The following is a 26543-nucleotide window of genomic DNA, read 5'->3' on the forward strand; positions in this document are numbered from 1 at the left end:
TGTGGTCACATAAGCCTATTAACAGACAGAGAAGATCTTCCTATTCCACTAACATGAAAGTGTTCTTCAGGAGTTCTTGGAAGAGAAGTGAAAATTTTCTCTTAACAGAACACTAGTACTATCTGCTTTAAAACAAACAACAAAAGCAGGAGACAGCTACAGACTCCTGAATGCATCACAGGCTAGGACCAATTCCTCTGAACCTTAATCAGTCACTTGGCAGAGTTATCCCCAAACCAGATATCTCAGAGGAACACAATGACATTACTTATAGCCCTATTACGGTAGGTGGGAATACCCCGTTATGCCATTCAATTTGTACTTTATCCCCTGTAATTGTTCAGATGCTCATGAATCTTGTATTCCCAAACCTCTCGCTTCAAGAAGCAGTGGTCTATCTCACTAATAGCCTCATATACTCCCAGAACCTGACCTAGTATGCTGAACTATCCAAGCTGTCTTCTAATACTGATGCCAGCTTTGGCTATTTCTAAAATGGAGAAATTGTCCATTTGAGAAGGAAGAGACAGACTTTCTGGAGCAGATCAAATCAGAGTCCATACAAACAGACCCCAGAAAGAGGCCATACTACGGTAAAGACTCTCCAGCTGTGCACAGGACTTACATCATGGGTTAATGCTCCAGTATGAGAAGAATGACTAATTTTGTCAGCATGAGGATCAACAAGTTTTGCTTTCTTCAAAGGCTTCAACCAATCTATGGCTCAGTAGATAATTCCCAGGTAGTTACCTTAGTTACATAAAAGTTAGAGGACTTGCCCGTGATTATCCATGATAGGTATCAGAAGTGGGGTTGGAATCTAGATCTTCCTGGGTATACTCTCCAAAGCTGCCTCTTTCATAGCATGTAATTAATTTCCAGGTTTTCCACTCTAGTAAATCTCTTGCCAGTCTTCTGAAACATCCTGAGTAGAGTTTAGTGAAAAGATAACTGGATTTATACTCAGAGGACCTGGGTTCAAATACTTATTTCTAGTGAGATCTTGAAGAAGTCACTAGACAGGGTCAGCTAGGTGGCTCAGTGAATAGAACACTGGCCCTGGAATCCAGAGAACCTGAGTTCAAATCCAGCCTCAGACACTTAACATTTACTAGCCATGTGACCGTGGGCTAGTCACTTAACCCCAATTGCCCTGCCTTCCCTCCTCTAAAAACAAAAGTCACTAGACCTCTCTAGGGGCTCATTTTCCTCAATGAGGAGAGAGCACTCAGTGATCTCTAAGGCTCCTTCCATCTCTATGGTCTGAAAGAAATGAGTTTACCACAGATTCTGACTTGATATCCTGAGACCCACAGAAGCAAGTCCTCATGGAAATTAATAAATTCCTTGTTACCATGAGAACATTCCTCCACATGCTGTAATGGCAAGCACAGAAGTAGTTCACACCTTGTTTCAGCTATTGAATTAACATTTTATTTCAGTTCAAGTTTCTTTTAAGCCTTGTATCAAGTCTGTTAAGAAACAGAACATGACCCCCACAACTTGTGAACCCTAGAACTCATGAACTCCTGCAACAGGAAGGGGAAGAGCTAATGACCATATATAAGGAGAGGCCCAGGCTAGAGACACCAGAACTGAGAAGAAGACTCTTGTGGTTGCAGAGTCAAGAAGGAGAAAACTTGTGGTATCCCAGCACTCTGTTTGTCTGCTCTGTCTGTGTTGATGTTTGTTTGTGATACTTTGTACAGAAGCCCTGGGACCTTCCTGGAAGCCCTGAAAGAGGATTTTCTGGTTGTATGTTTACAGAAGTCCTGGAGGAGGGTTTTGGAGGTCCTGGGACTTTACTGATAATTTGTGCTGACCTCTTGGACCTTGTTTGTGGGTCTGTGTTGATTTCTATGTTGATGATTTGTGTTGAGTTCTCAGACATTGGTGGGTCTGAGTTGATTTCACAGGCAGATAGTGAATTGATGATGGTGCTGGCAATGGGCATGAATATTCTTGTGGCTCTGTCAAGCTTTGTCTTCCCAGAAACAGGAACTGTGAAGGACTTGAGGTGGACTGGACACTATGAACTTCAATATGGAATGGGAACTGGATGAAGAAGTGGACAAGTAGCTGGACAAGGAATTGGGAGCTGCCTGCCTTTAAATCCAGGTGACAGTTGGAGCTGGGACAATGGAAGAGGAACCATGGAAGCTGAGAGCTAGCCTTGAGTCAAGCTGAAAGAACATATAATCAGAACCCTGAAAGCTGTTCACAGCAGCAGACCTCTGGAAAGCTGCTTCTGTGTGGTTTTACACATGCCCATTGCAATGACTAAATTTCTCATTGTGCATCTTTCTAATGTTCTTTATAGTTTTGCTATAATATATTCCTAATGTTCTATAGCTTTGCACAATATATGTGGCATAGTAGAAAGAGCACCACTGTTGTAGTTAGAGAATTTGAGCTCAAGTCCTGACTCTAACACTCACTACCTGTGTGACCTATACCATGGAACACTAATCATGATAATAGCCCTCCTAGTCACCAAGGAAATTTGTTAAAATTTAATCCTCTTGTCCACCCATAACATGACTTTTTACATGAATTATAGCTTTTATCCTCTATTTTTTTCTAGGCCTTCACTCCACACACTACAATCCCTGTTGTTAATGACTATCTTAGTGTTATCTGGCCTACAAGGAACCATGTTGGTGTACAAAGAAAAGATCAATCACCATTTCACCCCTAGGGAAGACTTAAGTGTAGGGGTCCAGGTCTGTCTGTATTATATATGCTATTCTTCCTAAGATGCTGATGAGATGATAAGATCTCTCATGGTCACTCAGGTAAGGATCCTCATGGCCCATAAGAAGTGATTAGATTCCTCACTAGAGATCTTCCCAATGCTCTACCAGCTCTGCTTTGATATGCATGATGTGATGCTTTTGGAATCTAGAGAATCTAAATTCAAGCCCTGCCCCTGACATTATCTGTGTGTGCTTAAGAAATCCACTTAACCTCCGTGGGTTTCTGTGTCCTCTATGTTAAATGAAGGCTAGATGGCCTCAGTAGTCCCTTCTGGTTCTAGATATGTGATCCTATGCTCAGCTCTAAACTGAACCTCTCAAAGCCTTGTGGATGACCACTACAGTGAAAGACCAGAAGGTTACCTCAAATAGACCACCATCTCATAAAAACAACTGGAGTTTCCTCTAATATAAGGAATTTTTAGTTCAATCTTGTGTCATAGACCCCTTTGGCAAGCTCCTGAAGTCCAGGGATCACCTTTCAGAATAATGTTTTTAAATGTATAAAATAAAATATGTAGAATTATAAAGAAAACCAATTATACTGAAATAAAATTACCAATTTTTCTAAAACCAAATTCATAAAAAAACATTTATCAAGTGCCTGCCATATTGTTCCAGGCATAGTGTCAAGTACTAGAGATACAAAAAGATGTTAAAGAGTTCTTGCCCTTAAGGAGCTTACCTTATAATGGGAAAACAACATGCAACCTAATATATACAAAGCAGACTATATGCAAGATAAGTAGGAAATAATTAAAAGAAGAGATTTAAGAGGGTTTGAGGAAGGCTTCCTGTAGGAGGTGAAATTTTGTGGTTGTTGTGGTTTGTCCTTCATTCTTGAAGAGGACCAAGACATCAGGAAGATGATGGCATTGATAAGGTACAGGCTCTTGGAACCCCCTTGAGCTCTCTCCTTGAATATTCCTACATGAGGCATTTACCTGAGACCATAAGCCTTTCATTATAGCTGCTGAAATCTCTGTTACTAGCCTAGCTGTCCATTGTCCAACTACGCTCTCCCCCACCCTTGATCTTCTCAAAATACCTATCCCACCCTTAATCTCATGACTGGAGTCTCGCCTCATTGACTCCTCCTAAAGACCCATCCCCACCCCGCAAACTCCTGCTCTAGACCATCCCTAGATTCCTCCCACAAACTTTCTGTATATAAGCTCCATCTTGCCTCCATGAGAGCCGAGAATTATCTAACCCAGACTCACTCTGTGTCAGATTATCCTGTCCGTTTGTCCAATACAAGCATCACAGATACCAAGGCTCCTTAAGAGTCTACCCACTATGGCGAATCTCTAATAAACCTTGCTTTACTTTGACTGAGAGAAGACTTTAGTCGAATTCATTCACAGAACCCAGCATGTTAGTAATTTTGGGGTCTCACGCACCCCTAAACCTTAAGCCCCAATACCATGACTTTCAAAAGAATTAGATTTAAGTGAGGAAGGGCTATGCAGTTTAAGTTGAAACTTAAAGGAAGCCAGGAAGGTCAACAGTCAGAACAGGGGAGGGAGAGAATTCTAGGCATGAGGGACAGCCAGAGAAAAATGATCATGAGTATGCTATGGTTCAGCATGCCTTCAGGAGAGGCTGTTAAGGGCAGGGTCAAACTTCCTACTCCAGTCTCATTGCCAGACTCCTCAGGTGAGAAAACATGAGAGCAAGGGTATACTAGTGTACTGAGCCTCCCACCTCCCACTGGGCCCAGTGTGATCTCTGAGAAATACTGCTAGGGGGCAGGTCAGGCATCTTCCATTTGCCTCAAAACAACTCTTTCCATCTCTAGCAGGGCATGGTATTTTCCACCTCCTGCTGCCAGCCCAGTCTCCAGACTGGGATGTGGAGAATTTACAATGCAAAGAAGAGCAGCCCTCCCTTCAACTTCAGGTCTTTCATCTCCTGATGTGCCTATCCTTTGATAGTAGGAAAGCAGAACCCTCTACTCAATGTGGAACATTCTCATAACTTGGTCGTACCCTTCACATCAAGTGACTCCAAACTCTTGTAGATCATAATCCAAATTCATTCCATATCCCCTATCACTTGATTCTTCATTCCTGTCTCCCTCAACCCTCCCCCTCCAAAGTTTTATCCTAACTCTACCCAGCCCTTCCACTGTGTTCTCTGGAATGTCTTTTACATGGGCAACAAACTCCCCTTCATTTTAAATCTATTACTCTCTCACCCCTTACATCTATTGGCTCTTCCTGAAACCTGGCTTTCCTCTGATGACAAAGCTTCCCTGGCCACTCTTTCCCATACTGGTTGCATCTTCATTCATTCTCCCCAGTTTACTGCTCAAGGTAGGGGAATTCAATACTTCTTTTTCCTTATTGCCAATTCCAGGTACTCCCCTTTCTGCCATTTCTCAGTAACCTCTCTTCCTTCGAGGTTCTTGCTAATCAAAAGCCTGGTACCTGTTATCTAAGACCCCCAAGTCACTCCCCTTTCTTCTTCAGTGAATTTGATACCTGACTCATGATTTTTCTCTCCTCAACTCCTGCTTTCTTACTAGGGTACTTCTCCATATATATTCATTTTCCCTCAAAGACAATAACCAATCCACTCCTCAATCAACTCACCTCTCATAAGCCTCTCCTCCACCCCACCTCAGCCACACACAAAGATGGTCATGTCTTTGATCTTGCCATCAACCACATATGTACCACTTCCATAGTCAAGAATTCTTAAAACCTCTTAGCCAATCACAATCTATTGGCTTTCCAACTCTCCCTCTGTCTTCTCTTATATAACCCTATTCTTTATCCACACCTCCAATCCTTTGACCCCTCAATTCTCTCCCAGACCATCTCCCCTGCACTCCCACTGCACACTTTTCTCCTCATCTTGACTCTTTTGTGAACCAATTCAATTCTACACTATCCTCCTTTCTTGGATTCCTATCTCCCTTATCATATCACTGATTATGCCCAGCCAGGCCTCAGCTTTAAACCACCTTCAAAATTTTTGCCTTCATACCTATACACGTGCTGCTTAACAAAGGTGACGAAACTCCTGAAAACATTCTGACTGGGTTTATTACAAATTTATGTTACATAATTTCAAAGGTCTCTGACTGCTGATAAGACAATCCTACAAGGCACCCCTTATCAATTCACAATTCCACTCTCCACAGAGACTCTTCCAAACCTTTTCATCCCTCCTCAAACTTCTCATGGTTCTCCCTACTCCCACTCTCTTGACTGAGAAGCTTGCTTCATAGTTTTATAGAAAAGAAAATGACACCATTCTCCATGAACTCCCTCTTCTCCCTTCTTCCTTCTTCCCTATCACTCATATGCCTTCTGCCACTTTCTCCTCCTTCCCTATTTCTCAGGATGGAATGACCTTACCTCTTGCCAAGGCTAACCCCTCTACTTGTTCAATGATCCCCCTGCATCCTGTCTCTTCTACTAATCTATACTCTTTCACTTATTTTCTTTTCTGCTTTTTGGAGGGCAGAAGGTAGGGCAATTGGGGTTAAGTGACTTCCCCAAGGTCACACAACTCATTTTTATGTTAAGTGTCTGAGGCTGGATTTGAACTCAGATCCTCCTGACTCCAGGGAAGGTACTCTATTCATTGCACCACCTAGCTGCCCCCCCTCTTTCACTCATTTTCAACCTCTTCCTCTCTGTTGGATTATTTCCTCCTCCCTACAAACATACCCATGTCTCCCCTATCCTGAAAAAAACCTTCACTTAATCCTCCCATCCCTGCTAATTATTATCCTATATCTCTTCTGTCTTTCTAGCTAAACTCTTTTAAAAAAAAACAATCTACAATAACCACTTCTCTGCTTTCTCTTCTCTCACTCTCTTCTTAACCCCTTACAGTCTGACTTCCAACCTTATCATTCCATCAAAAAAGTTCTCTTGGGGCACCTAGGTTGCACAGTGAATAGAGTACTGGCCCAGGAGTCAGGAGGACCTGAGTTCAAATCCAGCCTCAGACACTTAACACATACTAGCTGTGTGACCTTGGGCAAGTCACTTAACCCCCAAAGCCCTGTCCTTTCCCCTCCAAAAAAACAAAAGCCAAAAAAAAAAAAGGCTCTCTCCAAAGTTACAAATGGCCTTTTTCAATTCTCATTCTTCTTGACCTCTCTGCAGTCTTTGATATTGTTGAACACTCTCTCCTCTTTGAAATTATGTAATATAAATTTCTAGTGAACCCAGTCAGAATGTTTTCATGAGTTTCTTTTCTCTAAGTTTTGGGAACTTCACTATCACCTGGCTTTCTCCCTGCCTATCTGACCACTCCTCTTTCTGCTTTGCTGGATCCTCCTCCAATCCCATCTTCTAACCATAGGTGTCCCTCATGGTTCTGTCCTGGACCCTCTTCTCTCCTCCCTCTGTACTACTTCATTTGGTAATTTTATCAGCTCCCATGAATTTAATTACCATGTCTATGCTGATGATTCTCAAATCTACCTTTCCCACCCCAATATCTCTGTTGACCTACAATCTTGAATCTCTAACTTCTTTTCAGATATCTTGAACTGGACATCCAGTAGACACCTTAAACTCAGTATGTCCAAAACAGAACTCATTATCTTTCCTCCAGAACCCTTCCTCTGATCCTGCCTTCCCTATTATTGTAGAGAGCAATACCATTCTTCCAGACCCTCAGGCTGACAACTTAGCAGTCACCCTGGATTCCTCACTGTCTCTCACCCCCATGCCTTCAGTACCCAAGCTGCTGCCAAGACCTGATGATTTCACCTTTGCAACACTTCTCAAATATACTTCCTTCTCTCCTCTGATAGTGCCACCACTCTAGTGTAGGTCATCGTCACCTTACCACTTGATTATTGCAATAACCTACTGGTGGGTCTTCCTTCTTGAAGTCTCTCCTCACTTCAATCCATCCTCCACTCAGTCACTAAAGTGATGTTCCTAAAATGCAGGCCTGAACATGTTTCTCCTCTCTACCCCACCCCCATACATGTACACATTCAATCAACTCTTGAAGCCAAGCTTCTTTTTGGCTCCAGGAGCAAACACAAAATGCTGTTTGGTATTCAAAGCTCTTTATAACGTAGGCCTTCTCCTACCTTTCGATTCTTCTTATATCTTACCTTCCAATACATACTCTTCAGTCCAGTAACATTAGCCTTCTTGTTGTACCACAAACAAGACACCCCATCTCTTAGCCCCAAATATTTTCTCTGGCTCACCCCCATGCTTGGAATACTCTTCCTCCGCACTGACAACAGACCTCCTTGGCTTTCCTTAAATCCCAACTAAAATCTCACCTTTTATAGGAAGGAAGCCTTCCCTAACACTTCTTAATTCCAGTCCTTTCCCTCTTTTAATTACTTCCTATTTATCCCAAATATAACTTGCTTTGTATATATTTGTTTGCATGTTGTCTCCCCCATTGGATTATATGTTCCTTGAGGACAAAAACTATCTTTTGCATCTTTTTGTATACTCAGCAGGAGATCAGCAGTGCCTGATGCAAAGTAGTCACTTAAATGTTTATTGCTTGACTAGAGAAGTACAAACAGCAAATTACTCTTAGAAGCCAGGTGTTCTGATAACAAATGAAGCACCAGACAGGTTTGAGATCCCAGGACTATTAAGGAGGAATGAGAACCTCAGAATGAATGATTCAGAGTTTAGCTTTCAGTGACTTTCTTGTGATACATATTATATTCTTTGACAAGGATAAAGTGGTCAAGACTGATTTATACTAGGATCTCCATAGTTTCAAGAGTGTAAAGGCTGTCCCTGCTTCCAAAAAGTCACATGACATTGGGCAAGGCCTGTGTGTAGAAGTTAAGATTTTTGTTGGACTCTCTAAAAGGTTCAATAATAATTTCAAGACGTAATGTTTTCTGGAGGTTATATGAAGCTAATGGGAAAGAAACTCTTATCTCTTTATGAATTCCTAAATGAAAGATCAATCGATTTACAAATTGTGCTGACTATTCAGCTTACTAAGAGGTTAATAGACTCTTAGTGCTGTTAGAAAAAAATTTCAGAGTCAAAATGACAATGGAGTCCAACTTTCTCATCATCAGGGAGTCAAGAGGCAAGGGAATACAGAGAAACTGAGGGAGACATTGAGAATCCCAGAGTGTCAGTTTAGGAAGCTGCCTTAGGAACAAAGAAAAGAAAAGAAAGATCTTCAGGTATTTTACTTTCATTTTTCAATTGATTTGTTGCAGGCATGGCACTAATGCAGTAAGTGTATACAAAAAGAAAAATAGTAAAGTCTTTAACCTCAAGGAGCTTATAATCTAGTAGACTATATCAGTACTTCTGCCAATAGGTGCAGATAACAGAATATTTACAGAAAGTAATAAAACATTTATGCAAATAACTAGAATACAAGTTAAAATGTGATAAATGCATATTTACTATATCAAGGTATTTGCCACTATTATGCAGAAGATCTAATACAGAGTCCAAGTTGAAGAGGAATTCCTGATAACTGGCGCTCCAGATGTTCCTGTTTGGGAATACATTTTGTTATTTTCATCAAGCCTCAGAACACTGCAGAGACATCTGGAAAAGATCTGTAACCACTCAAGAGTTTGGCCTAAGCATATGCACAGGAAATACCAAGTGGATGAACAATGTCTAATTGTATGGATTATGACATGAAGTTAGATAGACAACCTGTAGAACTCATGCATCAGGATATATATCTCAGACAGACAATACAAATGAACAATGAGTTAGGTCTAGAATTAAACAGGAGGCATAGTGTTGGCTGGATTTTTTTCAGCTTGAAGCATCCCAAACTTCTTCCAGAAATAGAGGTCCATCTTTTTAATGCCAACATGCTACCAGCATTTTTGTATGACTAAGAGTCATGAAATGCTACAATGACTGAAGAAACAAAAATAATTATCATTCAGAGAGTGTGGAAAAGTTCATGGTAGGTGTCAACAGATTGCAACCCATAACAAATAAGGATGTCATCAAGAAATTATGATTAAAAAAAGGTGATAAACTGGCCATGCGTTAAAAAAAAAATTAACTCCCCAAAGTGGGGAAGGGGAGAGAGTACTTTGTGTCTCCACAGCAGTCAATTTTGCATTTATAGTTGCTTTTATAGCCATGTTGCCATAGCAACATAACCAGACTACTGGTGCCTGACATCATTCAGGTATATTAAGATGTATTAAGCACTTTAAGAAGACATAAATATGATGGAAAATATGTGGGTGACAATAAACGGAAAGAGAAACAAGAAGCACCCTTTTCATTGGAGAACACTATAGACCACTTGGGCAGAAAGAGGAAATAGATGAAGAGTTAAAGAGATTACAAGTCTGGCACAAAAGCATAATACAGTAGTGAGGGAGTGATGGAGGCTTCTATTTTCCAGACCAAAAGCAGAGCAGTTATATAACTTTTTGATATGCCTTAATGATTACTTTATCCTTCAAAAAGTTGAAGAATCAACAAAGAGAAATTCAATTTTAGATCTGATTTTCACTTAGAAGGGGAAATTGGTTACTAAGGTAGAAATAATGGGAACTTGCAGGTATGTAACCACTCATGTTGTGATAGAGAAGAAGAAAGCTGGACATAATATGATTTACTTCCTATGTTTTGAGAGTGCATATTTTAAAATTTTCAGAACAACAAGAGGCAGAATCTCATAGACTAAAATTAGATGGGAGAAGTCATCCTGAGAGGGATAAGATATTCTCAAGAATTAAATGCTAAAGGGAAACAATTCTGCTGAGTGGGGAAAAAATGAGAGTTGTCTAAAGAGATTGATATAAATACATAAAGAAATTCAACGCCAAATTAGATTTTTAAAATGAATGCGTAGAAGGTAGAAGCAAGGGTTGGCAAGAGAGTATGAATATAGCATTGCACAGTGCTATAAAGTCAGGAAGGATATAGTTCAGAATAATCTGAAGCTGGTGAAGAAGAAGGATTTTTTTCCCCTAGCTATGTCAAGAACATCAGAAAATGAAGGAGGTCATTTCTTGGATTAAAAATGAGACAATCATAACTGGCAAAAATTTTAATTTTGTTTCTATTTTCTTTGCTAAGAATAATGACTTTGTGATGAAATGATAAAAGAAAAAATGCTGGCATGGAGTTGATACCCAAAGTAGGTATGGAGATAGTAAGAGAGTACATGGTTTCCCACAATTAATTCAAGTCACCTGACTCCCAAAAGCTACAACCTGGAGGTCAGTAGAGAGGTTAGGGCTGGATCAGTAGAGAGGTGATTATTGCATCCATGGGAGCTGATGAGATCACTAAGTGAAATAGTGTAGAAGGAGAAGAGAAAAGGGTCCAGATCAGAGCCCTGAGGGGCACCCACAGTTAAATCTAGAAAAGACAGAGTATGAAGAAGAGATATGATCAAGTATGGCAAAGGCTGCATAGAGGTCAAGGAGAATGAGGATTAAGAAAGGGCCATTGCATCTGGCAATTAAGACATCATTAGTAACTTTGAAGAGAGCAGTTCTGGGTTAATGATAAGTTAGAGGAGAGGAAGTAGATAGGCTAGTTCTACAAAGCCGGCTCAAGGAGTTTATAGCCACAAAAGGCACAAGAGTTATGGCTTGATAGAAGAGATAGATGAATCAAGTGAGGGTTGTTTTTTGAGGATGGAGGAGATGTGGACATGTTTGTAGGCAACAGGAAAGCAGCCAATTAGACATGAAGAGACTGAAGATCAGGCAGAGAATGGGAATGATAGAAAGAGCAATATGCTGGAGGATATGGGGTAGAATGGGATCATTTATACAGGTAGAGGGCTTTGACTTGGCAAGGAGAAGGATTACTTCTTCTGTGAGACAAGTGTGAAGGAAGAGATAGTTGTAGAAGACATCTGAGTAATACTAAAGGAAGAGGGAGAAGAGGGAGCTTACAAGAAAAGACCTCAATTTTTCTGTAAAATGTGAGGCAAGATTTTCATCTGAAAAGGGAAGGGAAGGAGGAGCCATGGGTGTTTTGAAGAAGGATGAAAAGATTTGGAAGAGTGGCTGTGGTAACCAGGATAGTGAGTTGATAAGTGAGGTGTAGAAGAATTAACTAGGACCAGGTTTGGTCCAGTTGAGGTTATATAACATACATTTGTAGTAGATTCAGATGAGTTTTCTCTATCTTCATTCAGCAGTACATGTATAAGAAGAAAGTGACCCAAAGCTAAGGCTTGGGAGGGCTCAGTATATAATATCAGATGATATAAAGGGGCTTGGAGACTCAAAAAAAGACAGTATGCAATTGAACTGATTCACTGATGGGTAAAGAGATGAAAGGATTAGAATGTGACTGTTGTGATAGCTTAGAAGAAAATGAGAAATCTAAGCATTGGAGGTGATGCTGTGGATGAAGAGAAGGGTTTGGTTTGGTACAAGAGCAGTAGAAAGCCAAAGTAGAAAGTAGAAAGCCAAAAATTTGTGATCATGTAAGGGAATTTCAGAGTTCTTGAAATGACGGTGGTGTATTTGTGGCTAATATTAAGACATGAATATTTTTATGTGTGGCTGAGGTCATGGAAATGACTGGGAGGTTAGAGTGCTTGAGGGAGCTTCAATATGTAAGTTGAAGTCCCCTAGAATGAGAACAGGAGTTGGAGAGGAGATAAAGATAGTGAGCTAGGTAGGGGAGTGTACTGGGGGTTTAGAGACAACCAGAATTTTGATTGATTAATTAAATGTGAATTGTATTGGCCTGAATGGAGAAGAGTTTACTTAGTGATGGTGGTAGGAGTGGACCCTGGAAGTGATAATGGAGGTCAAGGAGAGTGGTCCTATTCCCCTGCCTTGAACATTTACTCAAGGGGAATGAATGAAAGTGCAAACAATGCTGAAAAGATTATCCAGGTACATTGTGCCATCAAGAGGCTGCCAGGTCTCAGTGAGAGGTAGTGTCTTTTCAAGGTAACTCATTCCTCTGGCACTACAGGGCTCTAAAGTTCTTTCTTTTCTCATGGTGCCCTCACACTGTTCCTCCAGGGTTTGGTGCCTCTGTTGGACTAATTCCTTCTTGAATTGATAGAGATTCTCTTTGATGCCAAGGGTCACACTCCTCATAGCTCATTTTTTTCTTTTCTTTTGTTTTTCTGCTCCCTGATGGGTTTGATGTCTTCCCAGACAGCTCTAAGTTAGGCCACAATCACTCTTGTTCTCCACCTTTGTTGAGGAATATTAAGGGGTTCCCTGAGTTGCCATATTTTCTAGAAATACTAAACCCAGAGTATGCAGGAGGCTCTGAATGTGTCAAGGACAAAGTCTCTCCCCTGCTGCACCCCTCAGGTGACATTTGTTGTTTGCATCTCAAACTGTACTCCCTGGGTGTCTTTGGGAGTCAAGAGAGGTACCAGGCAGTCTGTACTAGACTGAGAAACTGCTTATGCAGCTGGGACCCTTGTAGATAAGCAGACTATCATATCTTCATGATCTAGTAGTTCCTAAGGGGAAAGAATGCTGCTTTTGCCATAGCCTTGCCCCTCCCTTCCAGAAGGGGTTTTGTCCTTTTCCCATCTTTACTGAACCATTTTCCCTTCCTTGCCAGCTCCTTTAAGTGGAGATTTGTGTTTCTTCCTACTTCCTTGTTCTATTGTTATAAATATGCAAACTTCTGTGTAACTTGTGAACTCTTTGAGTTCCATATTCATGTTCTTTCCTCTTGTAATAAATCTAGTTTTCACCTAAGTTTTATGAAGTTTGATTTCCTGTTTACATCTTGCATTGGAATTTGAACTACTGATCCTGGAACACTGGTGCTCTGATAGGTGAAATTTCCATTTCTATTGCCTAGTACCAAGACCCCTTGCTATCACCAGACAGTGCTAAACCCTACTGTGTAGGCCAACTACTTTCTCCTACTTTCCAAACAGCTCCCCTGTATTATATTACCTCATTATAATATAACTTCGTAATGATCAAACATGGAGATTTGTATGACTTGATTATTATATGCTCTGAGGACCATTTGTAAAGCCAAGCATGATCAGCTTTCCAGAGAACTGCTGCTGTGAACAGCTTCAAGTTTCAGATTACATAGTATAGTGAAATCTCTATTTATTCAGTAATAAATTAAAGTAAAACATTCACAGAAATCAAAGTACAGGATTCACAGTGTTATAACATAACAATTTATCACTAAAATGGACACATAGTTTTCACCAAAGTGGCCTCATAGTCTTAAACAAAGTACAATCATTTTGTAACTCAATCATTTAGTAAGTCCTTAATTAAATCATCCTTAAGGAAGCTTGTTTCCTTAATAGATACAAAGTACAAAGGTCAAAGTTCTCTACCCCTAGGTCACAGTAAATCATAATCTTCTAAGTCAGCATCAGGTACCCAAGAAGACATCTTTTTATCTTGACTTGAGGCTGGCTCTCAGCTTCCATGGTTCCTCTTCCACGGTTCCAGCTCCTGTCCGAATCTACACAATTGTCATCTGGGCTCAAAGGCAGGCAGCTCCCAGTTCTTTTCTAGTTCCTTTTCCATATTGAAGCTCACAGTGTCCAGTCCACCTCAAGTCCTTCACAGTTCCTGTTTCTGGGAAGACAATGCTTAGCAGAGCCAAAACAACATTCATGCACGTTGCTGACACCATCATCAATTCACTATCTGCCTGTGAAATCAACAGGGACCCACAAATAAGGCAAGAGGTCAAAACAAATCATTAATATAGAAATCAAGACAGATCCATAAACAAAGTCTGAGAGAGAACTCAACATAAATCATCAGTACAGTCCTGGGACCTCTGATTCCCTCCTCTAGGACTTCTGTAAACAGACAACCAGAAAATCTTCCTTCAGGGCTTCCAGTAAGGTCCCAGAGCTTCTGTACAAAGCATCACAAACAAACATCAACACAGACAGGACAGACAAACAGAGTACTGGGATATCACAAGTTCTCTCCTTCTCCACCACAAGAGCTCCATTCTCAGTTCTGCTCTCTCCAGCTTGGGCCTCTCCTTATATATGGTCATTAGCTCCTCCCCTTCCTGTTGCAGGAGTTCACAAATTCTAGGGTTCACAAATTGTAGGATTCACAAGTTCTGGATCTTAATACTTGATACAATCATGAACTGAAACAAAGTATTAACTACTTCTGTTTTAATTCAATAGCTGAAACAAGGTGCTAACCAATTCCTTGCTTGCCATTACACCATTATCCCAAATCACTTATAGGTCCTTGAAGAAGAGCACATTGCCCCTTTGGGGCTCCAGGGGTACCCTTGAGGAGGTAGGGGTGACTCTTCAATGACAATGGTGGCTCAAATCTCCCACCAGTGTGCTTGTTCCCACCAAGGTTACCAATTGGGAAGCATTTTAGACAACCTTAAGCAGCTCTGAGAAAGGAATTTTTACTAAGGTGGTACAATTAAGAAGTGGTATGAAAATATCCCAGTCAAAAGTCTGTGACACACTGTCCCAAAAGGTCCAAAGGAAAGGGAATTCAAGCTTTGAAGGCAATAGGGCAAAGGGGCAACTTATACTTTGTAGTTAATAACAGCAGCTAAAATTTGTTTACTATGTGTCTACTGTGTGCTAGATGCTTTATGAATAGGTCATTTGATCCTTATAACAACCTTGGCAAGTAGGTACTATTATTATCCTCATTTTACAGTTGAGGAAACTGAGGCAGATAGAGGTTAAGTGACTTGCCCAGGGTCACACAGCTAGTAAATGACTTAGGTTAGATTTTAATTCAAGTCTGAATTCCTGACTTTAGGCCCAACACTCTATCCACTAAGCCCCCAAGAGGCCATCAGACTATGATTGCTGAAAGTCCTCCTCCATTTGTGGGGTACTCAAGAAGATCCCCCTAGGCATGATGTAGTCAATTCACATTCCTCCTTGTGGAGCCATGATCTATGTCTACTCTGTATTTGACTCTTGAAACAGGCTTGGCCATCAGATGATCTGGGAATGTCACTAGGACACCAATGGGAATATGAGAAGTCCAATACCTTTTGGACTTTTTGAAGCTCAGAAGATCACTGTCTGGCCAAAAGAGAGATAGGGGAGGACACCTGGCCAAAGTCCAAGGTCAGGTTTCTTGTTCCCTTCACTCCCCTCTCCAAAGATTCCTTTTCTCCATCTCTGCCCAGGCTTGAAAATTTCAATGACATTTGATTTTATCTCTGGGGTACTTTTTTCACTAGCTTAGATTTATCTTTTCTTTTTTGAGTAATGTTTCATTGGCCCCAAAGAAACCCAAAATCTGATGGCCAATCCTAAAAACACAAATTAGAATCTTTCAAGTTAACAACAGAAATACAAAGTGTCTAATCACATGAGAAAGAATATGGCTTGTGCCTCTTTGGTTGGCCCTTCCCCCACCTCTCCTCACACAGAACCGTGGATCTTTAAAATTTGAAGACCTTTGAAGTTTAAGGCAACTACCTTATTTTTTTTTTTTTTCAGATGAGAAAATCTGAGAACAGAGGAAACTGTCCATGCCTAGAACCCAGGTCTCCTGACTTGCAGACCAGCGCTCCCTTCACTGTAACTACACCTCCCTGCACGTAGAGCTTTGGCATGGGCTCTGCTCTCTCATTCAACATTTAGTCAATTCAGCATTTGTTGTTGTTCAGTCGTGCCCAGCTCTTCAAGACCCCATTTGGGGTTTCCTTGGCAAAGGTGCTGGAGTAGTTTGCTGTTTCCTTCTCCTCTCATTTTACAGATGAAGAACTGAGGCAAACGGGGTTAAGTGACTTGCTCAGGGTCACAGCCAGGAAGTATCTGAGGCCAGACTTGAACTCAAGAACTCTCTTATCTAGGGGATGGCCCAGCTCTCCCACCCCGCCCCCCACCTCAGTGCCCCATTAAGTGCCTACCAACGCCAGGCACCGGACTCCTGGGTGAGGGTGATACAGAACCAGAAAGCCCGTACCCTCAGGGAGATTATATGCTACGTGTCATTTAGGTACTTATTTCTGCCCTAAACTATCATTATGTTTTCATTCTCAGTCATGATTCCTCCATCTTTGCTCACGGCTTCTTTCTTTTTTAATTTACATTTATTTCGGTCTCTGACTTCTTTCTCCCCTGATTCCTTTCCCCACGCCCAGGCCGGGAGGCAGGTTCTGTGCAGGCTTCACGGGTGGAAGCAGCTCAGGACGTATTTAAGTGGGGGGTGGGGTGGAGCACGTTATTCTGTCCCGCGGCCCTCAGAGGGATGGCCGAGGATCACACACACAGCAGCCTTGCAAAGGGAACTGAATTCGACTCAGGTTTTACGTGGGCATCAGCCTGAGGCAGAGCAAACGTCAAACTTGGCTGTTCACCACCGAGGGAACCTCCTAGCACATCCTGTCCCTCGGCTCTCTTCTGTCTCTGCGTATCTGACGCTGAAGACAAGGACGAAAGGAATGAATCCTTCTTATTTTCGAATTCCAGAGATCATACTAAAACCCTGAGGGTCTCGAGCACTTGGAAATATCTAAAACGGTTCGTTACCCTCTTAGCTACTTCCCCCGAGCGCCCGGAAATAACCGAAGGCATTCGTTACTCTGGCAGGTACTTCCGCAATAATCGGAAGGGGGCGGGGCTAAGCTGACGGCTCGGTTCCACGCATTGCATTGTGGGAAGGGCAGCCGGTGCCGTCGCTGCCATTTTAGGGAAGTCCTGTAGCTGCGGCCTTCGCGTCTGAGGGGGGGCGGGGGGGAAAGCCCTTCGTGGCCGTTGTGAACACGGAAGACCGGTCTAAGGCCTACCGGGCCCGCTCCCGGATTTCCGATCCCGGCAGAGCTCTCAGCCAGTGTCCGGAGACAGCGGGGAGAGAGAAGTAAGGGAGCGCGAGGCGGGGGGGGAGGGGGGCCCGTAGGCGAAGGCGGCTGAGCCCACAGCGTCGTCGGCCCGCAGAGATGGGCCGGTCCCGGAGTCGGAGCTCGTCCCGCTCCAAGCACACTAAGAGCAGTAAGCACAACAAAAAGCGGAGCCGGTCGAGGTCGCGGTCCCGGGATAAGGAACGGGTTCGGAAACGCTCCAAGTCCCGGGAGAGCAAGAGGAACCGGCGCCGGGAGTCGCGCTCTCGCTCGCGCTCCACTAACGCAGCCGTGTCCCGCCGCGAGCGGGAGCGCGAGCGCGCCTCGTCCCCCCCGGACCGCATCGACATCTTCGGGCGCACGGTGAGCAAGCGAAGCAGCCTGGACGAGAAGCAGAAACGCGAGGAGGAGGAGAAGAAGGCAGAGTTCGAGCGGCAGCGAAAGATGTGAGCCCGCGGCAGGGACGGGGAGGGGGAGGGGAAGGGAGCCCGGCGGGGATGGGGCGTCTGCACCCCTCCGCACAAACACATAGCCCCGCAAGGTTGGTCTGGGAGAGAGGAGCCTCCGCTCACGGACGATTGGGAAGCATGTGGCTGCGGGAGGAAAGGCCTGCGGAGGAGAAAGCTATTTTGGCGCGAGGCGGGGCGGGCGCTGGGAGGCCCGAGTTCAGAGGGAGGGCAGTGGGAGAGGGGGAGGGGTAACCCTTTTGAGGCGGGGAAATGGGGCAGCCCGGGATGTGGGAAGTAGGCCCAGTGGGCACTGAATTTTTGTTTGGGAAGATTGTTCAGGGATTTGGGGAGACTTGTGTTATGTTCTGCGTGGTCCTGCGTGCGAGAGCATTGGGGGAGGCGGGGAGGGGGGGCGGGCCTGTATTGATGCAATGCAAAACGAAGCTAACTGAATTGGGGGGGGGGGGTTAAATTTTTTTTTTTCTTTCTACTGACGATTTGTTTGCGAAGCAGTACTAATTTTATTGACAGGAAATCGAACATTTCGTTGCTCTACGGGATATTTTAAATATTAGATTATTCGTTATACTCTTGGAGCTTGAGAATGCTAGATTTATAAATGGTAAGGGACCTTAGACATCTCTTCCACCTGTCATATTGTGCAGATGAAGAAAGCATCTGTAATGTCTACACTTTTTCTAAGAGTTTTCCTAAAAGTCTCAAAATTTTCTAAGAGCTTTCTTGTTCACCTCACTGTGTGGATGAGATTCGCTCTACTGTCAAAACCAAAACTAAGAGAAGGTGTTGTTTTACTTTTTCTTAAGAGCTTTCTTTTTGTGTTCTTTAAGGTGAAAAATAAAAAGCTATTATACAACTATAGGGCATTCCCCTCTTATTCATTGTTTAGAAAACAGGTTAATCATAATTAATATACTGTTGCCCATATGTGGAATTTTATGGAAGGAAAGAAAAAGTTGCTTCCATTTGAATGTAGCAGTTTGATGTGGGTTAAACTTTCATTTGTATTGTACTTAGTAGGCAGAGTGTCTTCCAAAAACCCTATGAAATAATTTGTAATATAGGAGTTATTTCTATTTTTAAAGACTCAACTGTGTGCAGAACACCCTTTGAAGTCACAGATGAGATGGATTCCAGCCTTCATGAGGCTTAATAAAAGTATATAACAAAAACAAAATAATAATGTAACTACATATGAAAGGTGCAAATAGTGCTATGTGAGGTGGAAGGGGAGGATGAAGATTATTGAGACTTGGGGAAGGTAAGAAGAGGCAACATATAAAGATCTTGGATTCTGGAAGTCTGAATTTGATTTCTGATTTTTAACACATATTAGGCATATAAAGACCTTGAATCTAGTCATTTCTTTGAACCTCAGTCCCATTATCTGTAAAATGAACATGTATGTTTAATGAACGTATGTGGGAAATTATCTCAAACATAAAAATAATGCATACGTCTATATAAAAAAATAACACTTAAGCATATAAAGGTAAAATGGTGCTTCGTGCGGTACAGGAAGACAAGGTTATGGACTTTGGAAGATGGGGTAAGAAGAATGGCCTATACTACCTCCACTCCATTGAAAGTGTGAGATAATAGCTGATGTTAATGTTAACACTTGATAGTTTAAAAATATTTTCTTATAGCAATGTTATGTTAATAGTGCAAATATTATTTTTCCCACTTATGAGGAAACGGAAGTTCATAAAGATGAAAATGCCCACAATCATAGGGCTAGTATATGTCAGGAATATTAAGATATAGACCCTTGTTTTTACAAATGAGGAAACTGAAACCCAAAAGAGATTGTGACTTACCTCAAATCTTATGGCAGAGCCCCCATTGGAAGCCAGGTACTTGATTCCATAACCAGATTGTTTCACCTGCTTCATGCTGCTTTTTAAAACTTGTCCATATAAAATTAGCTCAATTCAGGAATCCTTAATAGAAGATCATTCAAGTGTTGGAGAAGACATAAATTATTTTTGAAAGGTATATTTGGTTTTTGGAATGTAGCTTTTTTTGTTTCGAATAAGGTCTAATGCCCTGGGAATTCATTTTAATTTTCATTTTTAAAACTAGAGACCATTTTAGCCATTTCTATCCTTGTTTGACTTTTTTATTAATGCTGCTTAGTGTCTCTTTAGACAGAGATCTTGAGAACACATTTGGGAAGTTCTTGGAATTTTTGGACTTAGTATGCTGAATGAAGTTTTGGAGAGTGTGTGTTCTCATATTCCCTTTCAGTGCATGTTACAGTGTTTCCTCTATAGATTGTAAGGTCAAAAAAGGGTAAGGACTGCTTCACTTTTTTGACTTTGTTTGCCTACCCCCTAAAAGTGCTTGACTTCTAATAGGTACTTAGTACCTGTTGATTACTTGATTTTGTGGGGATACAATTGCCATTCCCTACCACAGATCTACTTTTTTTTAAGCTACTTTTATTTAGCTACTTTTTTCTCCTTCCTCTTATTTTTTCTTGCCAGTGAAGCCCACATTTCTTCCCACTTCAGCTTGCTACATTAGTCCATTTTCTTTCCAGTAGTGTAGATCCTCTAAGTCTAAACTTTGATCAAGACTTCACTTGAACTCTCTTAAGAATGTTATAGCCCTTCATTTTCTAAATTGTGAGGTTGTCTTTAGTGTTCTTTCCTTGCCTATTAACATTATCACATTTGTCCTTTAGAGAGGGTCTAGGCTGTAGTCCAGGTATTGTGATTAGGACAGCACGTTAAGTTTCAGAGAGAGAGATTTATGAGTTTTATCTGGTAAAGATAGGTACTTTGCTAAGAAAGGAAAAGCCAGTCAGTCCTTAAATACCTAGCAATAGATAAATATTGCTGAAAAGAAATAAAAGCCCCAAAATCCACCTGATTTGCTTTGATTGCTGTGTTTGCTAAGCAGGGACAAAGAACTTTTTACTATTCCTAGTAAGTAAAAGGCCACTGTAATTGGCTAATATAAAAGTAAAGTAAAAAATTATGTGACAGAATAGACAAAATAAGTGGGAAAGAACATTAAAAGGCATAGACAACATGTCCACGACCAAGGTAAAAAAAAGTAATTATGCAGTATTGGCTGGGAAAAAGGTGCAAACAGCCTCATCCATCGTACTTTAAGTAACCCTTGAAGGTATCAGTGTGCCATGTTGAAAACACACCAGCCAATACTGTTAAGCCTTGTTTGGGTACTACTGTATATGTGGGGCAAAGAGTAGTGATACTCCCTTTGTGCTATAGAACAATAGTGTATCTCTTGTGTTTGATTCCAGTTTTCTTCAAGGACAGGGAAAGGGCAGAGGAAAATGTTGAGAGTAGTTCAGTGCTTATATTGATTCATATACCCTTTATAACATTAGAATTTAGGAAGAGCTTTGTGTATTTTCCCTTAGAATAGGTGAGTGATCTTGAGCAGGACATTGCTAGCCTTTGGGTAATACTTGCAGCCTATTTTTAGCGGGTAGTTAGTCATCTAAAACTGTGGAACAGCACAATATGATCCAGTTAAATTAGAGCACCTACATATTGTTCTGCATCAACCAATCTACATTTATTAATCACTTATGTTTCTGGGATTGTACTAAGACTTGAGATACAAAAGGAAGAGGAGGCAGTCCCTGCCCTTGAGAAGCTTACATTATCTATGGGTGAATTCTCCTCCTTGGATTGAGCTAAAGGTGGCCATTCAAAAGGTATCTTTTTGTGAGCAAGTGGAACTTGAGTTACCTAGGATAGCCTTGAGATTTCAAACTCAGAAAAATCATTAGAAGCCTAATTTATACTCAGATAAATCATTAGGAGTTGACTGAGCAAATCAGGACTTTGTATAATTGGGGCTTTGTCTGCAGAACTCACTTGTGAGCTGGCTGGCCTCTGAGACATTTTACAATACAGTACCATATTTTGGTTGTGCTTGGTGTTTTGGTTTTTTTTAATTTGATAGTTCTTTGTGAATTATGTACTCCAAAGTTTAATCAATAAGAAAGTTGACTTATCTTACTTTTGTTAATGCAGACACTCATGAACTGAAATGTTTGGCGATTTAAAATTTGATAAGTTTTCAAAGTTCAGTTATTCAAACATTTATTAAGTGCTAGTAGTGTACTTTCTGTTTGTTTGCGGAACGTAGGTTAATATAATACATGGTTGGGCATTTTTTTCCTAACCAGTACAAACATCTATTTATAACTTCCCTAAAAGATAATTTCAAAGTCATAGGCTACCTGAGAGTAACAAAACTAGAGTATTGCTGGGTAATTTTATTTTCTCAGCTTAGCCTAAAAGAAGGGTTAGTTTTTGAGAATATTTTTACCTTTGTGTCCCACTGGCTTACATAACCTATCCTACTGTTTAATTTGCATTTACTTAATTCTATGCCTGTTGTACACAGTGGTATATATAGTAAGTTCCTTGTGACTAGGGACTTGGTTATGGATCCCTGAAGTTATGCTTCATTTCAAATCCATAAGTTCAAATATTTTAGACAGTAGAAATTCATTGAATTATGATTTAAACTTTAAAAATCACGAACATTAGTCATCTCATTCAACCCTTAAACTTAACAGGTGAAAAAAATTACACAGGTAGAAGTTAAATATGGCTTTGTACTACTTTACCATCTCTTGCTGACTGACTCTCTTGCTATTTTATATATTGAAGTATGTTTAGAATTTTCCCTCTGCAAGAAATATCCATTATCATAGATAATTTTTAAGAACTCACAACAATTTTTATTATGAACTTAACAAACATCAGCATTCCAGTGTATAAATAATATTTATATATAAAATTAAACTTCTATTACAGCTTAACATGTATTTTAACACTCTGGTAACAGAACTGTTGTTACTCTGTCCCCTTTCTGAACTTTTACTCTCTTCCATTTTTAATGTTTTGTTTATATTTTTCTTTCTTTTTAAATTATCACTATATACTAATTTCCCCTTCCCCAAAATAGGAATTTTGTCTTCTAACATATATAGGTGTTACATGTATATATCTATATATACATGTTATTGTTCCATGCATATATATTCAAACAAAACAAATCATCATGTTGACTGAAAATTTGTATTTCCTTCTGCACATTAGTTCACCTATTGCCAGGTGATCGAGACTCCTTTTGAGACTTAGTAGTATCCTTTTTTTCTTAATTGCATAATTTTTTCTTATATTGTTGGACCGGGCCTGACTCAGGCCTTTCTTCTGGTAATTTAGGTTCCCATATTGAAACAGAATATGATGCTCATAGATCATTCAGCAGTTAACAAGGAGATTTACTTAATCATAGGAGGATATTCAGTTAGGATAGGCATTGAGAACACTTTGGATTGAGAGAAGCTCTCATCATGATCTAAGGGTTCCTAGAAGTCCTTTGTGACTGACTGCTTTGCATTCAGGAGCTGACTAAGTGATGTCAGTAGTTTGAGCCCTTAGTCACCTGAGCCAACCAAATCTTTAATGTCTCAAATACTTTTTAAAGGAAAAACTAACCTAATCTGCATGTGAGGAAGGGTTAGGATATTGTTCCTGCTACGTTGATTCGAATAAGTCATTGATGTTTCTGTTATTATAAAATCACATTTTAAAAATAACTTCAAGTGTAAAATTTCATTAGTAAAGTCAGCTTCTCCTGTACCTGTACAGTTCAGTGATTTGTAGTTAGATTTGCTTGGCACACTGAACCAGTGAAGTAAGGGACTAGCCCAAGGTCACACAGCAAGTTTGTGTCAAAAGCAGAACTTGAACTTTCTGATTCCAAGTGAACACTTTCATACCTCCTCTCTAAGCTGTAGTAGAATTAAGAAAAGTTCATGTAGATACAATGGAGGGACAGTATATTTACAGCTAGAAAGAACTTTAGAAATTATCTAGTCTAGCCCTCCCATTTCACAGATTACAAAAAATGAGGCTTTGATAGGTTAACTTGAATTCCTCTTGACTAGTGCTTTTTCTACTGCACTGTCTCCTGAAAATGCTGCATTTTCAAAGACATTTCGTTTAGTATTGTTAAATTTATATAGTTATTGAGGTTCATGTATTATATATAAATAATTAAAATAAAATAGAAAGGGATAGTGGGAGTTTGTAAACATTTATTAAGTGTCTACTCTGTACTAGAATATAAAACTGAACCTCCATTTTGAGAAATTTCACAAGCCAGACAACAACTAGCCTTTAGCTATCTTCTCATATTGGAAAAACCCTCTGTTTTGAGCTTTTTCACCCTGCTCCTGTAGTCCCTTTCTCCCTCTGGTGAGTTCCACATTTTGAGGATGTGCCCAGTCCAGGCAGTTTGGTGGCATAGGGGATAAAAGTCATGAGCCTGGCCAGCATCAGGAAGATGTGAGCTCAGATCCGATCTCAGATACTTACTAGTCTTGTGACCACTGGGAAAGTCCTTTAATCTCTGTTTCAGTTTCCTTGGCCTATACAATGGGTGTCATAATAGTGCCTATTTCTATTTGCAAAACACTTGCTTAGTACAATGCCTGGCACATAGTAGGTGCTTAATAAATACTTTTTTTCTCCGTTCTTCTCCACACTCACCCCCTTCCTGTTGAATTTCTTCCTCATCCCGTTTCAGCTCCCTTTTATGTATTGTCTTCCCCCATTAGAATCCTTAAGATCAGGGTTTTTTTTTTCTTGCTTGTATTTATATTCCCAGAACTTAACACTGTGTATGCGCAGTAATCACTGAATAGATATTATATGTTGTAACTCATGATTTTTTCATTCCTGCCTTTGTACTAAAGGATTTAAGCATACTTTTCCCTCAAATATCCACTTGGTTCCTTAATTAATAATTTCCATGAAATTTCCCACTTTACTTCAACAACACACAAAGATGGTCATACCTTTCATCTTGCCATCACCCACAAATGTTCTATGTTCACAAACTCTATATTTAAGAATTCTGAAACTTACTTATACATCCATAATCTATTGTTGTTTTTTTTACCTCTCCTTCTGCCTTCACTTAATAGAACCCTGCTTTTCATCTGCACTTTGACCTCTCAGTTCTCTCCTGAATCACTTCCATCTTCTTCTTGTCTCCCCATCTTGACTCCTTCATGAACTAATTCACCTTGAATCCTTATTCTGGCTATCATGTCAATAATTATGTTCAGCCAACCCTCAACCTTGGATCACTCCCACCTTTGCTTTTGTTACGTTGTCAAATGAAGATAGAGAAAATGATGTAATCATTTTGACTTGGTCCACTTCAGATTTATGTTACACAGCTTCAACTGGGTCCTCAGTGCAGAGGACCTACTTATACTTCCTTATCAACTCAGTATTCCCACTCTACAGTGACTCTTCCAAACCAGCTTATCTCTCCTCAAGCCTCCCATGGTTTCTCTTCCCCCACTCTCAACTGAGAACTTTGCCTCATATTTTACAGGAAAAAATTAAAGCCACTCTCCACCCTTCTACTTAATAGTTTTCTTTTTTTCTTTTTGGAGGGGGGTAGGGCAGGGCAATTGGGGTTAAGTGACTTGCTCAAGGTCACTTACCTAGTAAGTGTCTGAGATTAGATTTGAACTCAGGTCCTCCTGACTCCAGGACCAGTGTGCCATCTAGCTGCCTCTTTCCAGTCTTAACATCCCAGTCCCCAATGTGTACTTTTTGATCCAGTGACCTTGGCCTCCCTTGCTATTGTATAAACAAGGTACTCTTATCTCTCAACTCTGGCGATTTTCTTCTGTCTGCCATGCCTTCAGCCTCTTCCTTCTTTGCTCTGCCTACTGAAGTCTCTGGCTTCAAGTCCCAACTAAAATTGTATCATTTACTAGAAACCTTCCTCAACCTCTCCTAATTCTAGTGCTTCTCCTTCTGTGATCATTTCCTGTTGATCCATTGTATAAATTTTGTTTTGCATGTTATCTCTCTCTTTGGATTGTAAGCCCCTTGAGGGCAGGGACTTTTTTGTCTCTTCTTGTGTCCCCATTGTTTAACCCTGTTTCTGGCACATAGGAGGCATTTAATAAATGTTGGTTGATAGTGTTTTGTTCAGTCAAAGGATTTTCTTCCTAATCATCTTGTTCCCCCCACATCAGTAAAACTATGTGTATAGCACAGCTTATCTGACACAGTTAATGTGAACAAATTTATTATTTTGAATAAAAGCTTCCTTGTAACCAGTAATGCTACTAACCTGTCCCATTAAGACTTTTCCATTGGGAACCTCTAAAATAGAAAAATTGACTCACTTTAATTTTCACCCATTTTCCCCCATACTGGGTAAAAGCTGATAAATAAAACAGGAAAAGGTGGTCAAACAAGAGTTTGAAGGAGCACCTAAGGGCAAAGAATAGCAATCAAGCATAATACTGTGATTCACAGACTTGATTTTTAGTTGTAGCTGTGCTGCACATACCGTGTTTCCCCGATAATAAGACACTGTCTTATTAAATTTTTTGGAAAGAAAAACACCAGAGGGCTTATTTTCAGGGGAGGGCTTATGTTGTCCTGCCTCAGCTCTCCTCCGCGGCACTGCTCTCAATGGCGCCAGCAAGCAAATCACTGGGGAAGAACAGGATGATGCGCTCACTGCTGCAGCTCTGATTGGATGCAGCTCGGAGC

At 40.7% G+C, this 26543-nt stretch overlaps 1 protein-coding gene across 1 annotated transcript in view; it reads left to right on the top strand.

The window, feature by feature from the left end:
- Positions 1-17277: 17277 nt before the first annotated feature.
- The window catches only part of ARGLU1 (arginine and glutamate rich 1), a 34227-nt gene continuing 24961 nt past the window's right edge, over positions 17278-26543 (top strand). Inside the window, exon 1 of the mRNA XM_069094140.1 lies at positions 17278-17934. Coding sequence (XP_068950241.1) covers positions 17588-17934 — 347 coding nt within the window. The 5' untranslated portion in view covers positions 17278-17587. The remainder of the gene's footprint in view (positions 17935-26543) is intronic.

This window comes from Petaurus breviceps, unplaced genomic scaffold (genome assembly GCF_028583685.1).
Source record: "Petaurus breviceps papuanus isolate PSGF00001 unplaced genomic scaffold, PetGlider_PUasm1.0 214, whole genome shotgun sequence".
NCBI lineage: Eukaryota > Metazoa > Chordata > Mammalia > Diprotodontia > Petauridae > Petaurus > Petaurus breviceps.